The following is a 21,145-nucleotide window of genomic DNA, read 5'->3' on the forward strand; positions in this document are numbered from 1 at the left end:
CTAATATAACTAATATTTTTTCACCTCTTTGAAATGACATTGCATTCAAATTCTTATGAGATTTTTGGGAAAGTGAAGAGGGCAGAAGAGGTCTTTGGGGCTGTTAGTTGTGGGAAAAGGAAGAAGGGCCAGAGATTGATTGTCTGATGCCTCCAGCCAAGCATGAGTTTTGAAAGAAATGCCTCTCCCATTTTTCATTCTAATTGCTAGGTTTTGTTTTCAGCTAAGAAAAGGAATAGATTGTATAAGCTACTTAAATACTTGGTTGGCACATTATGTCATTAGTCATGCAAGAATTAGCTTGTTTTTCCAGTTCTTCTATTTCATCTTTTATTATATTTAAGGTACCATATGCACAATATACTAGCTATGACTGAACATGAAGCTACTGATGCTATTAGAGACATTTTTAAGGAGTCAGCTATGATCTATGAGAAGATGATTTGAGTTCAGTGTATAGAACTAAAGATATTGTTGTCAGAGGCTATTCTCAGGCTCATATCAGTCTTTATACTGGCAGAATGTCTCCAGGACTGGAACCGTCATCAAGAGCAAAGCACTTACATTTTGCTGGGAGGATAACCAGTGCTGGGACTTCAGTAGAAAGTCAATCAGTATCCCACTCAGAGGATAAATTTGTTAGAGCAAGTGTGGGCACGCTGCCTTCACACCACAATTAATTTATTTGTTTACTTACTTATTTTGGCATAATGGTCATGACTAGCTCCTGAAACACTCTGAGAGAACATTTAAAAATACAACATAGCTTGACTTAGGTGAGGATGACAGAATTGAATACTCTATTAAATCACTTTTGATGCCACTAGAGGTCAGCACTAGTCATTAAATAAATGTCCTTGGAAAATTTTATTGCCACTTCTACAAAGGGAGTGGAGATTTTCGAAAAGATACACTTACGTCTATGCTTGCTTTGCAGGTACATGTGAGCTCACACTGCTCCAACGTGGTTGGAAGCAAACCCTTTATTCCCCAAGTCTGATTCCCCAGTGCCGTCTGTGAGCCAACAGTCCCACATGGTTGTTTTCCAGCTGTATCTGTACTCTAATTCTGTAGCAAAGAGCACAGTCAGAGAAAAGAGACAGTACCAAGACCTGTCCTGGCAAAGGCTTTCCACCGGCATAAACAGCTCAAAACGGCCATCAGCTTCCACTACCTTAGGGACAGGCATTAAGTGTGGCAGTGATGAAGTAGACTCAGACAGGCATTGGAAATTGGGGCTAACTCATTATGCTTTTCCATCTTGTGCTTCAGAAATACGCTTCCTTTCTCTTGCAAGTCCTAAATTTGTTTTTCATCATCACTGTCTGAGCTTCTGCAAACACAGACACTGTTTACTATATTTTAATATAGCTACTATTGATAGACAAGCAAGGGCTGAATTTCCTTTGCAATAAAGACCATTTTGATGGGATAAACATGTTTTTAAACAACCTTTACAAAATCTTTATCTTTGCTGAAACCTGCTAAATGATGCAAATCAGCTGCCAAACATAATGCAACAAATGCTTGTGATTTATTACCAGGCTAAAATCTGTGCTTCCAGCATGTATCGCTTTCTCCCTTAATTTGATAGCTGATGAGGTATCAAGGCACAATGTTCATGCCTAGTGTAACCAGCACATATCTTTCACAAAAACTTTCATTTTCACTTACTTTGTGTCACCTTCCTTTCACTGAATGTTCTGTGTGTGTTAGAACTGGAAATAAGAAGTTCCAGGCTGAATGTACTGTTCAGAATAATTATGCCTCTGCTAGAGTATTTTGTAATGTTTTATATGTGTCCATATACACACGTTATATGCACACACTACCCATGTTTATTTTCCTTTTTTTTTTTTTTTTTTTATGTTGAAGAAAATTGGCTCTGAAATATCATCCTGACAAGAACCCTGACAATCCAGAGGCTGCAGAAAAATTTAAAGAGATAAATAATGCTCATGCAACGCTGACTGATCTGTCCAAGCGAAACATTTATGACAAGTATGGATCCTTAGGGCTCTATGTGGCAGAGCAGTTTGGTGAGGAAAATGTTAACACATACTTCATGCTCTCAAGCTGGTGGGCAAAGGTAAGCTGTCATTTTCTGTTGAAAAGCAGGCATCATAATGCACAAAGATACTTATATACACCGGGAACCCCCTGAAAAACATGGTTGTCATACAGGCTTAACAAAGAGTAGGATCAGGACGTAAAACACTACTAAAAGCTTAATTAAACAATAAAGTATCTGGGAAAATCAACAGTGGCAGATGTAGCATCAGCTCAGAAGAGGGCTAATATAGAATGTTTTCTTTTTCTTTCTAACTTGGTAAATAAAGCACATGTTTTGTAACACTTCCAGACATTAATTAGATTTGAATCTGGTGCTCCAGGTTAATTTTGACTTTCTTTTCAGTAGTGACTAAATAAAAGTGACTCATTGTTCAAAAATGAGAAGTCCCACTTATGTGACAACCAGTTAATAAGTTATTACAGTACAAATTTAGCCGTGTTCTTTGCTATATATAGCACACAGCATAAGTAAGCAATAATAATGCATAACACTGTGGGATTATGGTGTCATATACGTGCCCTGTCAGTTCTTGGTGAGGGGGTGAGGGAAGGGAAGTGGAAGAAAAGGTGAGAACTGGGGAGTGGGGGAAGAGATCAGGAAAGGAAGAGAATGATGCATCAAAAACTGGCATATTGCTCAAGGAAAAACACCTCATGGAGTGCTCTTGTGATAAAAGAGTTGTGTTCATGTGCTTGCTTATGTCACTGTTATCCTCTGATGTTTCTATATGTCAAATTCTGGTGTTTCAGCAGATATTGAAATGTTACAGAAATGTAACAAACCAACAGAACTGCAAATATGCAAAACCAATGCTCTCCCCACCTGTTTCCAACAATAAAAAGCAGGAAAGAAAGGTCTCTGCTGGAACAAGTGGGAAATGGGTTGTACGGCGTGAAACAAACCTGCTGTGACAGCTTTGATCTCAGAACGATGGAACGTGCATTCTTGCATTTGTGACAGATCAGGGCAGTGCTTTACTGCCCTCACAGCCCCCTCACTGCAGATTTGTGGGTTTAGGAAGCCACATTTTGTAGGCTGAATCAGTATGAGATGGAAGCTGCTCAAATGCCAAACTGCAAATGAAACTAATGAACAAAAAGCACCAGTGTTGAAATTACACCTGCACAGTTGGGGTGGCATCCTCAGAAGCAGCCTGGAGGCTGTCTGCCTGCGGCTGGGCTCCTGGCCACAGCTGCTTTCTGTTCCTGCTGGGTCCATCCCTGTTCTCTTTGCTGTCCTTTCACCCTCTTCTTCGGCCTCTTTGTCACGGCTCAGGTGCCTGGAAGCATTCCCTTAGAGCTGAGAGAGCAACCGTACTGGCTCCTCTAACAGTCTTGATAATTAAAGTTTTCATCACATTTAGCTTTTATTTCCTCTTCTGCTTGCTGATTGTTAATGGAGACTTTATGAAGTATAAAATCCTCTGTGGTCAGAAAATCAGGAACGGAAATAACTGCTGTGGCTTTGACTCATAAGGAGAGCAGCGGAGAGTACAGAGAGAAGCTAGTATAAGTCCCTAACACAGAAAGGAGGAACGTGTGGATTGTTTCAAGAGAGATGCATCCTGGAGGTGAGAAGAGAGGTGCTGAATGTCCCAGCAAAATTAATCACTGCTTCCTGAGTTTTAAGAATTCTGTGCACAATAGCCAGGAAAAATCCAAAATATGCAAATAGTCAGCACCTGAGGATTGTCACAGGTGGTCTCTCTCTATCTCTCCCCTAATCCCACACCTTGCCACCTCCAAAGCACAAGCAGGTCACCAATTGTTTTTTTCAAGCTGGGGTCACTAATCCTCTTTTTTTCTCACGCACAAATGCCAGGTCAGCTTCAGATTTTTATATTATCCATCATAATACTATTTAAGTCTGACTGCGGATGATCTTAGGACCCCTAATTTTCTCCACTCTGGTCTGCAGAATATAGGGACCACAGCTTTTGCTTGTTATCTTCTTCTTCAGCTACCAAAATTCCTGGTAAATCCTCTTCCCTAACACACTCATCCTCAGAAAATCTGACAATCATGAGGAGGTGTATCATTAGAAGTAAAGAAAGACAAATGAAAGCAGAAATGCAAAGTGAAAATTACTTTTTTGGAACTGCCAGACTTCTTAGCAGGCATATTAAACTTGGAACATGTTAACATGGGTAGTGGGTACTTGAACTGCATATCCACTGGCAGACATAGGAGTTGTTCATTCATCTATTATTGCAAAAAGCAATTCTCCCTCTCCCATGAAGACAGCTTAATGATCACATCAGTGTTCTTCTGATTCCTGATTTATCAACTGCAATATTTTAAATACAAGAATCGTGAATCATTAATTTATCATTAATACATTCACGTATATATTTCACTTGATAAACTTTTATACTTCTTTTCCTTCTATCCATTGTGCTGTTTTTTCCCCCATTATGGCATAAACGATAAACAGACGGATAACTTATTTTAGAGGTTCTGAGATTTCTAACAGTTTCAGATGTCAGTTGGAAGGAAAACATTTTAAAAAGAAATGTCTGAGTCCTCCTTGTCTTTTAAAAAAGCATCCTGTTCACTCTTGATATATCTGTGGGTAGAATAGATTATCATTGGCCTCGAGCCTGCGAACACATAAACGGTAAATATTACACATGTAAATATCATATTACCTTCAAAGCCCGTGCTAACATTGCCTGAGACATGCATACATAACTGAGTGTTATTTACATAGCTTCATTGTCAAATTTGACAATATCCTGGCATTTATGCTTCCTTTCTTCTTCACCAGCATGTTTACTTATGAACCTAAGAAGTAACTGCAAGAGCACATAAGTGAAACTGCATTTAGTAAAGGGCAGCCTGGATACCTGTAATACTAGAGCCTGGCTCTGCTGAAGCCTCTGCACTTGGTGTGACAGGGACAGGAGCAAGCAGGGGCAATGCTGGTGGGAGCTTCTTGATGCCTAACTCCCCAGACATAGAAACCACAGCCCAAGGAGTCTAACCTAGGAGTTGTCACCTCTCTGCTTCTGCACAGGCTAAAGAAGAGAAGGAGACACCTCCAAAGGGCAATGCAAATTCTCCTGGGGCTGATTCACCCTCTGGAAGGTCTTTTAGCTTCCCATCACCTATGTGGGGAGCCCACAGAGGAGACTGCAGGCCTAATTTAGCTACCTTAGTTCAGTGCCTGAAGTTGTGTGGATGCATCTGAGTCTTCGCTTCTTTTTCTCTTGGCTTTGTTATTGACAAGAACCTGCCAGTAAATAAGTGTTTGGGAAAAAAAAAAAAAAGTTCTCGGGCAAATGAGTCATTTTTAAGATGGAAATGAGTCATTTTAAGGTGGGTGGGGTTTTGCATACTGCCTGGAGGTTTTTTCTGAGGGCCGTCAGCTGAAGACAGGCGTTCAGGAGCTGGGCATGCGGGGGCCTGTTGGTTGGTGGCTTCTTTGTGGCTGTGGTCCCGAGCGTCAAGCAGGAGCTGGTGGGTGAGGAGGACCCTGGAAGGTCTGGTCCTGATTTAGGCACTCGTCTGGCGGTCGGACTCCTCTGCAAACCACGCATGTGGGAGCCCGAGTCCCTTTGAAGAGCCTCTTTGAAGAGGCTGCTGTGGGTTTCGGGAAGGTCACTGCTCACGAGGTTTTCCTCTTGCTCTCTTCAACCCAGGGCTTGTTTGCAGTCTGCGGCCTCCTGACGGGCTGCTACCTCTGCTGCTGCCTCTGCTGCTGTTTCAACTGCTGCTGTGGAAAGTGCAAACCTAAAGCACCTGAAGGGGAAGAGTATGAGTTCTGTGTGTCTCCAGAAGATTTGGAAGAGCAAATTAAGAACGACATGGAAAGAGGTGTGTATTATAGGGGCTCACTGGGGAGCAAAGCTGTTCAAAGCAGCCCCTGGAGCCTGTAGGCCAGATGTTGTGCTCGCGGTGCTGAGGCTGATTCCAGACGGCCATGGAGATGTGCCAATTCTCTCCAGCTAACACCGTGACCTAGTGAACTTCCCAAGTAGCATGATAATGAAAAATTGAACTTACGGAACTAATAACTAAATATCTCCTCCATCTCTTTATTAGACACAAACACCAGAAGTCTCAGGGCTCATCTGAAGAGAAGATGCTCGCCTTCTAGCCCCCATACCCCTGTTGCTTCATATCCCAGATCATGTACATGCACAGCTGGCTCCAGCTGGACTGGAGCTTGCCACAACTCACCTACCTGAAAAAGTACATTCAGTTTTTACTCGGGTAAAATTAATCACTTTTTGTAATGGGCTGGCCATGCCCATTAAAGAAAGGCTTTAAGAAAAGATGTAGAGCTTCCAGCTGTAGGGTTGCGCAGTAACCTAAGACATTCAGAGTGGGAGCTGCCCCTCTCCCTTCCACCTGCAAGCTGCTCCCTCTCTACTGCACTGGACACAGCAATTGTGCTGCCTCACCAGGAACCAAACCTTGGATAGGACTCAGATGGAAAGTTATTTCCCCAAAAGAGCAAGCAGTTCCCTGCCAGTTTAACTCCCTGGTGTGCCTCACAGCAGGACAGGGCAAGTGCTAATCCAGCTCAAGGAAGGGATCACAGGCTGGGAACAGCAGGACCCCTTCACAGCAGGTTGCCCTCTTGGCTTGGCTTATTATACTTAAACTAGCAGTGCCAAACTGCAAATGTCACATTCCTGTACCAGGAAGAGTTTTCTCCCCTCTTTACACACAAATAAACCCTTTCATAAATATGCAACAAAACACCTGTAGCAGCTGAAACAAATGCTATTCATATAACTGATATGCCAATGAGTGTTGTTTTTAAATTGTTTTTGCCTAGAAGCATATCAAGGTAAACACAGTCAGCTTAGAAATCGATCATAGTTGGTCAGTCAGTGCAAAGGTAACAAAAAAAAAAATGTTAGTGAAAGCTTTATAGCCACAGTGCATTATTTGAAATAAATGTAATATACAGTAAGACATTAAGCACCCAAAAAGTGCAAATATAAAATGGGTTTTGATGCTTATGGGTCTAATACACCAAAGTCAGAAATACAAAGGTGTAACTTGGAAAAATGTTTAATGTAGCATTTTCCTGCCTCTTTTTGTAATTTGGCAGGCATTTTGCTGTCTCTCAAAATCCAGGACAAATTTCTGAAGAGGAAGGAAAAAAAAGGTTCTCCCTCCTTCCAGCACTAGTGGTGCTTCTTGACATGAGTTCAGTAACGTTAGGCCATCTTCCCATCCCTTTACTCCCACCAAGTCTCACCTAGATAGCCTATAGATAAATAAACAAATAAATAAATTGCATGTTCAGCAAAGTACCACTATGTTTTAGGTACTCTGAAGACAATATTGAGTGATCGGGTAGGGCTTGAAGAAAACTAGCTATTTCTACCTTTCCTAGCCTTCTCTTCCATCTTGCTACAATTCCTTGCCAATCAAAACCAGCTTGCTTAAGCAGAGTAGAACTCTCTACATCTTAAAATCAAATGAAAATAATGATAATAATAATAAAATATAAAAGTAAAAACTTCATGACAGAAGATGGAGGGAGCATCTTTTCTGCAACTGAGAGGAAAATAGGCACTTCATTTAGAGAAAAGAATGGTAACCAGCTCAAACTGCAGTTACTTTCCCTCTTCTCCTCACCAGATTTTAGGGATACTGGTCAAAAAGAACCAGATGACCTAGAATAGAAAAGATTGGGCTTTTCCACCAGACATTTTCAAATGTTGGGCCAGAGAAATGAATACTCATGCCTTCCTTTGTGTAAATAATAGAAATGCTCTTGTAGGTAATTCAGAAACACACTGTAATCAGTCCTGCAGCAGACTACGTTTTGGAAGAGAAAATCATATCAGGATCCAAATTCTTTGCATGCCCTCTGCCCACAGACTGAGCATTCTAGCTGGTAATTAATTTCTTTGCTTCCTGCTGTCCCAAGTTTATATATTGTTGCTAGCCAGAACTTCTTTTACTGAGGTCAAAATGTAGATTCCCAAACTAAGGCCACACTTTTATTTACCCAAATATTTTATAATCAGCCCTTGCTTTTCTGAGGAATGCAACGGTGATAAAACATCACAGTCCCTGACGCTAAAAATCTCTGAGAGCAAGTCTCCACCAGTTCTTGCTGCGCTCCCTGGGAGCTGCTTGCAGCCAGTCATACTGTGCAGAAAAGGCAGCATGCATGTTGTGGGAGCAGGGACTTTCCTTTCTTGAAAGGGCACAACAGTAGTCATTTTTGAAATCCCTCACATTTCTCCTTAACAAAATTCAAGGTACTACATAGTTTGATTCCCCGATTTAACATACCATAAAACAAATTTATTAGTAAATAAAGATACATGAGGCCAAAAATTCTGTGATTCATTCTTTAAAATGGAAAAAGCAATGCGAGTTGTCACTTAAATCAACACAATTGTTTCAAAACCCTCAATTCTGAAAAAAAAAATCATATTCCTCTAGAAAAAAAGTTTTATTCAAATAAATATTTGACTAGTTCAAGTGCTTGGCTAGCTGAGTGTCTGCTGTGGGAGACTTGTTTTACAGCTTTTACTTGCATGGGTAGTTGTCGTGGTTCCGCTCGAGTGGGCAGCCGAGCTCCACCACAGCCGCTCTCTCACTCCCCCTCCTCAAAGAGGAATGGGGAGAAAATATGTGAAAAGGGCTCAAGGATTGAGATAAGGACGAGAAAATCACGCAGTAATTATTGTAATGGGCAAAACAGACTCGGCATAAGGAGATAGTAAGATTTATTGCCTATTACTAACAAGCGAGAGAAGTGAGAAAACGAAGGAAAAAAAACAAACCAAAAGCACCTTCCCCCCCATCCACCCTCTTCCACCTCCTCCCCCCGAGCGGCGCAGGGGAACGGGGGAATGGGGGTTATGGGCAGTCTACAGCACTTCTTCTCTGCCGCTCCTTCTCGGTCACTCTCGTCCCCTGTGCTGTGGGGTCCCACCCACGGGATGCAGTCCTTGATGAACTGATCCGGCGTGGGCTTCCCACAGGCAGCAGCTCTTCCAGAACTGCTCCAGATATGGGTCCGTACCAGGGGGTCCATCCCTCAGGAGAAAACTGCTCCAACCTGGCTCCCCTACGGGCAGCAGCTCCTGCCAGGTCACCTGCTCCTGCGTGGTCTCCTCTCCACGGGCTACAGGTCCGGCCCGGAATCTGCTCCGGCAGGGGTCTTCCACAGGCGGCAGCCTCCGTCGGTGCAGGGCCACCTGCTCCACCGTGGTCTCCTCCACGGGCTGCAGCATGGAACCCTGCTCCACCGTGGTACTCCATGGGCTGCAGGGGGACATCCTGCTTCACCATGGTCCTCACCACAGGCCACAGGGGACTTCTGCTCCGGCGCCTGGAGCACCTCTCCCCCTCCTTCTACACTGACCTTGGTGCAAGGCTGTTCTTTCACTCCACTGACTCTCCCGGCTGCTGTGTGGCGCAGCGTTTTTTCCCTGTCTTAAATATGCTCTCACAGAGGCGCAAAACAACATCGCTTATTGGCTCGGATCTGGAAAACAATGGGGCCCTTCCCAAACATGGGGCAGCTTCTAGATCTTTCTCACAGAAACCACCCCTATGGCTCCCTGCTACCAAAACCTTGCCACGTAAACCCACTACAGTAGTATCACCAACAAGAACTAAGATTAGGGATTCATAGGATCTGTTCTGTGCTTAGGTTACAGTGATTTCTTCACATGACTATTGATTTGAATCACAGGAGGACTCTGGCTGTCACACAATGCACAAAAGAAGATCAATTTCCAAAATAAATCTTGTATTCGGATGATTACATTTTAAATGTGACATTTTTTAGCATTTCAGGAAAAAAAAAAAAAAAAGTGACATTATAAATGCATAAAGTCCGGTAACCTGTCATATCACTCCATAATGCCACAGATGACCTGAGAAAATGCACTAACAGAGAGAAGCATCACACACCTCTCTGCAGCACAGTCATGCAGTCATTCATTGTTTTCACTTGCACACAGTGCAGGCTGACAGATTTTGCTTTCGTTGAGGTCTATGGGAAACCTTCCATTGACTTCTGTGGTCCCAGGTGAGATGATGTTTGAGTTTGGATTGCCCTCAATGACGCACTCAAACAGTTTGTCTGGTTTGCTCTCCTCTCCTGTTTGGTTATCCTCACAAGAACAAAGCAAAGCATTTCTAGACCAACTTTCATTTTACAGAAAATGAAATATGGGAGAAAAAGAAAGAAGAAAAAAAAAAAAGAGAGAGAAAAAAAGAATAAGAGAAAGAGAAAAAGAATAAGAGAAAACAAAAATAAACAAACCAAAAAAGTAAAAGAAAAAAGAACCAGAATAACAAAGTACTTTCCTAACTCTGAAGCAGTAAATTTTTAGCACTTCATTGTCTCCTCCACACTCCATATGATATCGATGTAGGCGAACAGAGAGCAGGAGCTATCTATAGAAAGCAGTTTAAGCTGTGAATCCTGCCGCACCTCCATGCTGCAGCTCTCCATTAACAGTCTATATTTGTACAGTTTATTATACCAGAGGTCCCTGCTTTGATAAAAAGCATCGTACACCTCGGAAGGGCGCAGGCAGCAAAGGACCTGGGGAAGGTGTCAGCTCAGCGCTGTGCACAGACCAGCCGGGAGGAAGGTGACAGATTTTCAGTGGGTCCTCTTGTTGCACATCTGGGCACCACGGCAAAATTAGCTGCTAGGCTCTGCCCTCCACAAACGAGCTTCCAAAAAATGAACAACTTGGAGGCAGCAGAGGGTGGGAGGGAATGCTGCTCAGAGATCTGGAAAACACACAGCAACTTAAAAATGGATTGAAACTGCCAAAATAATGCGAAACCACACCAAGCTGAAGGCATTAATTACTCATATACTTTTAGAAGTTATGAAACATGTCTGTCTTTGACCTTGCGTCTAAATTAGGAATTGCCCATACAGAGAAGCTGCTCAGCATTTATCATCCTTGCCTTTCACCTTGACAGAGTCGAAGCGGTTCTGCCCCCACCGAGGGGAAGCCGTATGGCACGCAGTTAGATTCCTGCTCTGGGTTAAGTTACTCCTATACGTTACATCTTCTGCCCGTGATTCATCCCATCAACTGGCATGTAAACAGGAGGAAATGTCAGCTGTGTTGTTTTTTTTTCCTAAACATTCTGTCATTTGGGAAAAAAAAAAAAAAAAATGCAATTTGTATTCAATTACTCTGAAAACTGTGTTATTTTCAAGATGGATAGTTGAAAGATTTTTGTATGAAAGCACCTTCACCGAGACTGCTGAACCTTTAAAATTCACTTTCTTGGACTTGAGTGCCCTCCTCCCCCCAAAAAAATGGTGGGTTGGAAGGAGGCCCGGGAGAAGGGCAGCCAAGCCCTGTTCATTATCAGAGCGAACACAATAGCCAGCGGGGAGCTCCGTAAGGACTCAACTTTTCTCCGCTCGACAACAAATGTATTTTTTTACAGATATATTGGGAAACCAAGTGCACAACTGAATGGAATGAGAAAGAACGAAGCAGTGAGCAGTTATATAGTGACTGTATGGGGTTTGGGCACTTCCAAGCTCGTCAAAACAATGGTCCTCAAAACTCCATTGAAAATAAATTACATAGGGCTTCGGAATGCAATTTGGCATTTTTATACAGCTTGCTGGCTTTCAGGATGTCTGTGCTTTCTTCACTGTCAGAGATTTTACCGCTCACACATTGCTTTCCTTTTAACTCTCTTCTTTCTTTCCTGCTAACTTTGCCTTCTCCAAGACTCATTTCTGGCCCACTCGAACGCTGCCAAGGTCAGTGCTTGCTGAGTCACAGCAGCGCTCGTTGTGTGCCCGTGTTTGCAGGAGCAAGCACTTGCGACTGGAGCAGGCAGGCACCGCTGCCCTGCAATCCCCACGGGGCACCAGGTAAAGCTATTGTCCAGTTCAATTACAATAGCAATAGTCACCCTGAAATCTGTCCTTACTCACGGACGAGGTGTAAGAGCATTTGTAGACTTGGCGTGAACATCGCTGCCTCTTCAGCAGGCACACAGCTGTCTCCGAAACCGAGATCAAGGCGCAAGCCAGGGCAGCAGATGACACGCGGTGGTGCCAGCGAGAAGCCTGGCTTTGGCAGCAAGGGAAGGATTCTTAAAGGTATTTTTGTCTCCCTCCCCGATTTAGATGGAGAGACTCCTATTGTGCTTCAGCCCACAAACGCAACCGAGAAGACGCAGCTCATCGGGGACAGCCACCGGAGCTACCGCACGGACTCCTAGAGCGGGCAACGAGGGTGCCTCCCGGGGGGTGTCACGGCAAGGAGGAACACGTGGAAAGCCCTGCAGCCTGTATTCGTAGCTGTCTCTAAGCTAATCAAGAGTAACCTGAGAGTAATTTCCTGTTGAGGCGGAATCTCCCTTTAGGTCACTTCAACTGGGTTCACATCTGCACTCTGCAAGGAGATGCCTACAGCCAGTACAGAGCTCTCGCTGCTTCAAGCTGCCCTGCTTGGCGTGGGCTTTCCTCTGCAATACTCTCTTTGGTGCAATTGCTCTTCTCCCCTGTCTTCAGCTGGGGTTTCACCTCCCAGACGTGGTCCTAAACACACTGGACACACCAGCTCCTTTTCTCCATGCCCCAGGGAAGATTTCCCTCAAAAAGGTCTGTGGCAAGGCAGCTGGGGCTGTCCTTCCCAAGGAGGAAAGCAGCTAGCACCTTGCTGGTGCCCAGCCCCAGAAATTGTGAATCTCAGTCATGGGAAGGTGCTCCGGGGTCATTGTGGTGGTGGCCCCCGTTCCTCCATGGACGGGTTTGCCGTCCATGCCGGGCAGCCCCGACTTTTCCATCTGCAGCCGCAGTGTGCTGGGAGTTGATCCCCAGCCAACAGCTTTCTGCCAGCTCTCTTACTCCCTGGTGCCCCTGGCCGCTGTCCCCACCACCCTGCTGGCACGGGGACAGCATCCATCACTCCCAAACAGCTTCGCGGGGCAGCAAGGACTTGGCAGGGCAGGGAGGCAGCAGAGCAGTGAGCATCCTCCCCATGGTCCTCGTCCTCAGGTGAGCCTGGGTCCTCCCCTCGGTCCCGGGCTTTAAGAGCACATTGCATGGCTTTAAATAAAGAGGTAGGGATGTGAAACATGCTGATAGTTATACCCTCAAACACACAAAATGCTCAGTTTTGAGCAAAACCACAGTGCTTATGTATTTCTGAAAAGCGAACCAGGTGTACCGCTGCACAAATCGGTGGAGTTATGTGTGGGCACAGCTAAAGCAAGCATAAAGAAATTAGGCCCCGAATTTGTAAGAGACAAAGAAGTAACTCTGGGATCTTAAACTTAGCACTTGTCTCGTTTGACAGAGTAGTTTAAGCCTTAGACAGATGAATTTCACTTTATTGATCATGTTACATCAATCACTGTCAGTTCTGTACACTTGCTATTTTTGTTCCTCTAATCACAGTGCTGCAGTCCAAAGGGGGAAGTAATGTACCACTGAATTACAGAGACCGGTGAACATATAGCTAGTCAAAAGTCTTATTCTCTTCTTTAAAATTGGATTCTGTGGTTGTGAAACATTATTGTCTTCCTTCCATTCTCACCTTTCACTTCAAATGTCATTTAGTGGCAGCTAAATATATGGGAAAAGAGTGTGTTTCATAGCACCAGCTATCACTCCAAAGTCAAGAAACACTACTTTTAACATTTCGTTAAATTTCCCACAACACATGGATATTTTAAAAGCCATTTATTCTAGTTCAGATTATCTACCTGCTCTCCAAGTGCAGGCACTGGGGACAGCTAATGCTCATGTTGTCCTCAGAAACAGTCCTGGGTTTTGCTGTAGAGAGGAGGGGAAGTCCCAGCACAACCAGGGTTGTTATCCCCTCTTAACTGTGGGCTGCAGATAAGGTCCCCATGCTGCAGATAATTGGAGGGGTCACTCATATGTGCACAAATCCAGATCACTGCCCTACCTGCCCAGACAGCAGCAGGGGGATGAGCAGATCAGGCCTGAAACTTGGGAGAGAGTTAAATCCTAGATCAGTAAAACCATTTTGGTAATTTTATTCACATGCAACACCTTCGATGTTCCTCAGGACCCCAGTGTATGAGCCAGGTTTACTGAAATCAAGGAAATGATTTCCAAAGGCTGGAGATGTACCATAAGTCATGTGGTTCTTATTCACTCTTTCTAAATGAGAGATTTTTCTTGGGAAAGATTCATGACTCGATCTTGCGGGGTGATGCAAATAAGGACAAGCTGCCACACGCTTGTAAAGCCCTTTTACTGGCATGGGGATCTCTACAGAGAAACCACCATGTATTATCTCAGTCAGCCAAAAACCCCAAAACAAACCAATGACCAAGCCTTTTAGTGGGTTCTCCAGGATTTATGGCTTAAAAATCTGTGTGTCTGAACCCACGGTTTGATTCCAAAGAGGCACCTTGGTTTTCAGGGTACCTCTCATTTGCCTCTCTCGCCATCATCAGCATCAGCTGATTTGAGAAAGGATGAATAAGGACTGCAGGACTTAGCTCTTCCATGGGATTTTACTGTTTGTTTTGCTTTTCCAAAATGTTGCTAAAGTGAACACAGCTGTGCTTATATGACCTGTTTTTATGTAAGGTTCAGTCACACACCCATTAATCTCCTCATAAGGTACAGTTGCTCAAACTTCTGTTCTATTTTGCTGCATTTGTTTAAGATGTAAATTACCACACATTCCAAGCTACCTTTACCATCAAGCACTCTGACTAATAAAGCCTGCATGTATGAATTGTAGCACTCCCTTCATTTTTCCATACCATCAACAACTTCATTGCAGTAACAACCACAAAAGCTGTCTCAACAGCTGCCCAGGATGATGGCTTTGCACCCTGACGAGCAGCAAGCAGCAGCTCAGGATTTCCCCGAAGAGGAACTCACTCCTGGATTGCGGCAGATGAGCCTGTCTATGCAAAGCAGCCAGGGGTACAGCCACACATTGCAAACGCGTCCTTTACATACAGCACGATGCTTGTCTACGTAGGAAAATTCAGCAGTGGGTTGAAGTGATGTAACACGGTAGTTTTACTGGCCTAGATATCTGTATGGAACAATTTCCCCTAGCACAGGAACAATCAGCAGACCTCACATGAGCTTCTCTTGGGCCAGGATCTCACTCAGGGATTTTGCATCTGTCCGAGAGCCGGCACAGAGTGCCAGATAATCTGGGCTGCTACAAGAGAGGGGTATTTCTCACTATGATGGTATCCAGCCTCTGTGACCTCAGCAGCCCAAGCATTCAAAAAATGGGTATGGGGCACCAGTTTTGGCTGGATGTATGTCATCTCTAAGATCTGTCCTTTTGAGTGATTGAGTATGAACACACACCCAGCTTCACTCAAAATACAGGATGGAAGAAACATCTTAGAAGATTTAGGACTACCATCGGTATGGTAGTTACTAGCTACTTAGGTGGCTGGTGCACTTTTCTGCCACAATAAGGTTATACAATAAACAGCGTAACTTACTCCAAGACACATCAAATGGAGTAATATGCTGTTTAGTTTCATTGCTTACCTTCCCTAAGAACTAATACTCAGAGTATGGGTATGATTTCAGTCAAAAAAAAAAAATAAATAAATAAAAATTTTTGCCCTTTTTTAGAACAAAACTTCCACCAATGCCACGCGTTCGTGTTTCTGGAGGAGAAGCGGTGAGTGCGGGAGTGTGGCAGCAGAGGGCTCGGACCTTTGTGCCAGGGCCAGAAGGATGCTGGTGGTTAGTGGGGAGCCCGTAAAATTGTGTCTAGGCGTTTGGGGAGAGGAGAGGTGGTTCTGGAAAAAGCCCTCAGCGTTTCAACCCCCTGATGAGCCAGGACGATGCCAGCCGGCATGCTCCTGCAGCTACTTGCTTCGTGAGGGCTTGTGTTGGCCCGGAGTGGGAGCAAGGTGTGTGTTGTGTTGCTTTCTGTCACAACATAAACGGGTCTTGGCACTTGTGCAGCAGGCTCTGTGTGCCCCGTGACAGTGTCACGGCTCCTGTTGGCCGTGGGCGAGTGGCAGGAAAGCCTTCGGGTGCTTCGGAGGCTGGGGCTGCCTCAGGGAGAAAACAAGGAAAGAAATGTGGCTGCAGATGTGTGAGGAGAAATGCTTTGGGAGGACATTTTATCGAGATGGGGAACTGTAACAGCGGTGTGAGAGCTCGCTGGGTGATTTGTGAGGCGATAGCGGCCGCGAGCACCCAGCGGCGAAAAAAATATTTGTCGTCTCCTTCGAGCCGGAATCGAACCAGCGACCTAAGGATTCCCGCGAGGTGCGCCCCTACAGTCCTCCGCTCTACCAGCTGAGCTATCGAAGGGACCTGTCTCACGGCCCGCCGACACGCCTCAAGAGCGCACCGCGCGCCGCACGGCGCATGCGCGCACCTCGCAGGGCTCCGAGGCGGGGAGCGGCCGGGCCCGGGGCTCGCTGTGGGGTGGGAGCTGAAGGGAGGGGACGGGGGCGCGGGGCGGGGGGGGCGCTGCGGGGGGCGGTGGCAGCCTCTAAGGGAGGGCGAGGGGAGGATGGTGTCGTGTGGGGCCAGTGGCGCAATGGATAACGCGTCTGACTACGGATCAGAAGATTGTAGGTTCGACTCCTGCCTGGCTCGCTCTTTTTGTTCTCGCCGCGCTCCGTCTCCTGCACGTTTTGACACATAAATATGTGGCTATACAGCTCTGTTTGTTTTATGTTTAGCTCTGTTTTCTTAAACCTGCACTCGTGATTTCGTGCTACGTGTACGCCTGGCATGTCATTGGATTCTCACGTCTCCCAAAACAACAAAAGAAACACACCTTAACACATAAAATATAAAAAACACCATCTACTCTTAAGGTTTTCAGACCACTTAAACATCCACCCAGTCAAACACATTCCCTGTGGCAACAAATAACACAATTAACACGCCAATGAAGTTGCACTGGCAGAACCACTGAAGCATATAATATCCCGAGTTGGAAGGGACCCACAAGGATCATGGAGTCCAGCTCCTGGCACCACACAGATCGACCCAAAAATTCAGACCATGTCTCTAAGCGCGCAGTCCAAACACTTCTTAAACTCCAGCAGGCTCGGTGCTGTGACTACGTCCCTGGGGAGCCTGTCCCAGTGCCCAGCCACCCTCTGGGTGCAGAACCTTTCCCTAACCCCCAGCCTGACCCTCCCCTGTCCCAGCTCCATGCTGTTCCCTCAGGTCCTGTCGCTGTCCCCAGAGAGCAGAGCTCAGCACTTACCCCTCCTTAGGCACCAGCCAAGGGACAGTGCTGGCCTGGTACAGTGTGGTTAGCATGGCAGATAGCGCTGTGACAAGGAGCAGAGGAACCGGCAACACCGCTGCGATGGGCAGTATCACCACAGTGAGTATGCATTAGTGATAGAGGCAAACCAGTAATCCCCAGTAATCAGACCTGGGAACAGCCCATGCATACACCATTGTGGATTCAACACAAGGTAAGGACGAAACTGGTTGACGTGGAGCAAGCACTGCCATTAGGAGTTAGTGGGGCTCTTGTGGGACTGCTGTCCTCCCAGCAGGACATGACACCAGGCCTGATGCCACAGATGGAGGCGGCACGCCACCATGTCGCGCGTGCTCCTTTGTCGCTGCCAAACACGGCTGGCCAGGACGTAATGTGGGACATCTGTGTTTAACAGGAAAAAGAAAATAAATTTTAAAAGTGTGTCTTTTTTTTACGCAAAAGTTCCATGCAATAAGTCTCAGCTGGGTTAGGCCGGCCGCCACCTGGCGCAGCCAAAAGAGCCATGCGAGCCAGGCAGGAGTCGAACCTACAATCTTCTGATCCGTAGTCAGACGCGTTATCCATTGCGCCACTGGCCCCGCACACGAGCAGCGCCCGGGCCGACGCCCCCTCAGCGAGCCCCTCATGGGGGGGCGGGGCCGCGCGGCGCGGCGCCGGGGGCCGCGGGGCGGGATGCGAGGGCGGCGGCGGGCCCGCTCTGCGCATGCGCCGCCCTCGCCGCCGCCGGCTGCCCGTGGAGGGCGCATGCGCAGAGCGACGCGCGGGGTGGGGCGGGACCTTGGGCGGCCGCAGCGCGGCGGCGGGTAGGTCCCTTCGATAGCTCAGCTGGTAGAGCGGAGGACTGTAGAGGCGCCGCCCGCGGGAATCCTTAGGTCGCTGGTTCGATTCCGGCTCGAAGGAGACGCCAACTTTTTTTTTTTTGTATTTTTTTTTTTCTTCTCTCCTGCAAATTGGTTTCAGCGAGCTGCCGCAGCTCGTGTCGGAGCACATCCCTGTCAAAAGTGCAGCCGGGGGAAAAAATAAAAAATAAAGCCACCACATCCAGGTGCCAGCTGTGTGGTACACACTGAGCACTGTGCTGCAGCTGCACTGGTGGCAGCATGTTGTTGTTTCCAGCAGTAATAGTGCATAAATTTAACATTGTTCTATCTGAAGCCCCAAAGTAAGTCTATTTAACTCACTTTTGTCTGATTTTATTAGGTCACCTGGTGGCATGGCGGGGCTGCGGGCCTCCTTCCCATAGTGGTCTTCAGGCCACAGTTCAGCTCCCCCCACAGGTGCCAGGTCATCCTCACTGACACAGCTCTGCTCAGGGCATCTTCCTGGTGGCAGGGCATAAAAGTGCCCCACGATCTCCTGACTGGTGGTAACAAACGCGAGGCTCGGCCCTGGCCTCCAGTCATGTTGTAATGGGAGGCACAGGATGATCTGCAACAAGGTGGAGCATTAGGAGAGGGCACGGGTATCCTTTACACAGAAAGGATTTAACACACATGGTCACAGGCTTGCTTGGCATGTGGTAAATAATCAAGCCAGCAATCGTATTCTGCTTTTTATTCCCTGTCTTATGTTCTATTATATTGCCATTTTCTTTTTCCTTCATGTCATCTTTTTCAAGTGCTATACGGTGTGCAGAAGAAACACACTTGGCGATGACTCCTGGCCTGGAAAAAGTAAACATGTCTCAAGGCAGCGAAGTCTATCAGCATTGTAGGGGGAGAAAGAAGGCTTTCTCCTTCAAAAGAACCTAGAATGAGTGTTCTCTGTGTGAGAGTGTGCTTTTCAGATATAAGTGCAAGGAAGGCCCACTATCTGTGTGAATAAGAAAGGTAAGAAAATTATCAGTCACTGGGCAAGAAGATTTATCAGGCACAGTCAAACCTACAGGCTTCTGGTGTGTAGTTACACACTTCATGCATTGAATCGCTGGCCCCAGCTAAGCTTTCTATTATTTATTACATTTTAATGTTTGCATATGTACACTTGTGCCACCTTTTCTTGTTTTTCTTCAAGCGTGATGCAGTGAAACCCTTTTAGGAAGTATGTAAGAGGAAATCCAGGGAACAGGGGCACCCTGGAAAGCAGAGAATGAGTAAAGACATCCATTTCCTTCGGTGTCCATTACCTTAAATGTTCACACACTAGCAGTCAAATCTGAATTCACAGTCCAGAAACACCCCTTTGATACTCTCTGGTGTAGAAGAGGGTACCAATTCCATCCAGGGCCAGAAGACTAATTTTTCTTAGTCAAGTTTCACCTATTTGTACATAAATGCCTTTGCTCCTACTTTTTGCAGAAGTTCATGGAAACTCGTGCATTCCTTCTTACTTATTTAATGGATCCCCTTTTTCCTCTTCCCTCTTATGGAGAAGGGACTATCTTCTTTCCTTCTCTACCTGGCAACCTGACTTCTTGGCCAGCTTGAGAAAAGACATTTTTCCTCTCTCACCCAAAAGGTGAGACGTGCCATTCTGCATAAATGCATGTTACCTGTAATGCAAAGGAAGTCAGAGGAAGAAAAAAAAAAAAAAAAAAAAAAACAGGAAAGACAAAAGCGAGAGAGAGAAAAGAGAAGAGAATGGGAAAGTAAAGTTGAAAAGAAAAAAAAATGCAGGCCATGATCTCAGGACTTACTGTGTGCTAAGCAACTACTTTGCCTCTGGAGCTATGTCCTTATTACATTACATTAATGCATCAATGTAATTGTTTGGCTCAGCTTTCCACTTGTCTAGGACGTGTTCAGGTGTATAAATATATTAAGTGCTTTGTATTGCAATAAGAGTGTATGTGGTGCTTGGATGGTAGAGTAGGTTGCTGAGTACTTCATTTAGGTGCCAACTGTCAGTGACTAGCTGTCTGCGAGTGCTTAATTATTTCTGTACCTGGACTCCAGTTAGGGCCAATAAAAAGCTGTGTGCTTGTATCCTGTTTAATCATTTGTGTCAGATTTCTCAATGACAGAAATATGCCAGAGATTAGGCATTTTCACATTGGTTCTCCAAAGTGTGAGGTGGGCTGGCAGAGGGGTGAGGTGCTGCTGAGGGACAAGAGGGGACAGCTGCTCCAACAGAAAGGGTATTCATCTCCAGTGCTGTACAAAAAGGTTTGTCTGTGTTTCAAGCAAAGGCTCTCTCTTCTGCTGGAGTAAGGGGAAATAGAACAAATCTCAGGGAAGTTAAAGAGTATGAGGTTAAAAGTCCCCAGGCTGCCTGGAGGAGTTCACAGGGGAGATGGTGAAAATGTCCCTTCATGGGGAGGTGCTGGCTGCACTTCAAGATTTGTGGCATGTGCACGGACAAAATGACCAGCTGGGAAACCCGGTGCATCACCACTGCAAGTATCTATCACCACTGGAGCGTATCCTTGCTGAACGAGTTACTGCATTAAACTTTTCTGTTATTTTTTCTTGACTTGGGTAAGTGACCTCTCCTTGGGCAGGTAAGCACAACTTTTAGTGTCCCAGGAAGTTTCCCAGCACTTCCAGCGGCTGGACAGCAGCCGAGCAGAGGGCTGCTCGGCTCTGGAGGGGAAAAAATAATAAATAACCAGCGAGCCAGGCAGGAGTCGAACCTACAATCTTCTGATCCGTAGTCAGACGCGTTATCCATTGCGCCACTGGCCCTGGGTGGTGATGGCGGCACGGCCCGTGTTGGGCGGCAGAGGGGGGGCCGGGGGGCTGCAGGCCAATGGTGCCAGCCCTCACTGCCCCCAGCTCCTGTTCCTGAGGAGAAAGCAGAGTTTTGCAGCCACAAATGGTGGCTGAGCAGTGGGACCCCCTTGTTCTCCCAGGGAACCGTGTCCCAGAGCCATGTCCAACGTTGCCATGCCATGACAAAGAGCTCTGCAGCCGTGAGCTGGGAACAAG

General features: G+C 46.0%; 1 protein-coding gene across 1 annotated transcript in view; it reads left to right on the top strand.

Annotated features, from left to right (window-relative positions):
• Positions 1 to 12,276, top strand: part of DNAJC5B (DnaJ heat shock protein family (Hsp40) member C5 beta) — a gene marked incomplete at both ends in the record, with an annotated part of 46,165 nt that extends 33,889 nt beyond the window's left edge. The window contains 3 exons of the mRNA XM_084281456.1: positions 1,876 to 2,089; positions 5,715 to 5,889; positions 12,182 to 12,276. Of these exons, the coding sequence (XP_084137582.1) occupies positions 1,876 to 2,089; positions 5,715 to 5,889; positions 12,182 to 12,276 (484 nt within the window). The remainder of the gene's footprint in view (positions 1 to 1,875; positions 2,090 to 5,714; positions 5,890 to 12,181) is intronic.
• Positions 12,277 to 21,145: the final 8,869 nt, after the last annotated feature.

The sequence above is a fragment of the Netta rufina genome (assembly GCF_964035555.1).
Source record: "Netta rufina genome assembly, chromosome: 2".
NCBI classification, from domain to species: Eukaryota; Metazoa; Chordata; class Aves; order Anseriformes; family Anatidae; genus Netta; species Netta rufina.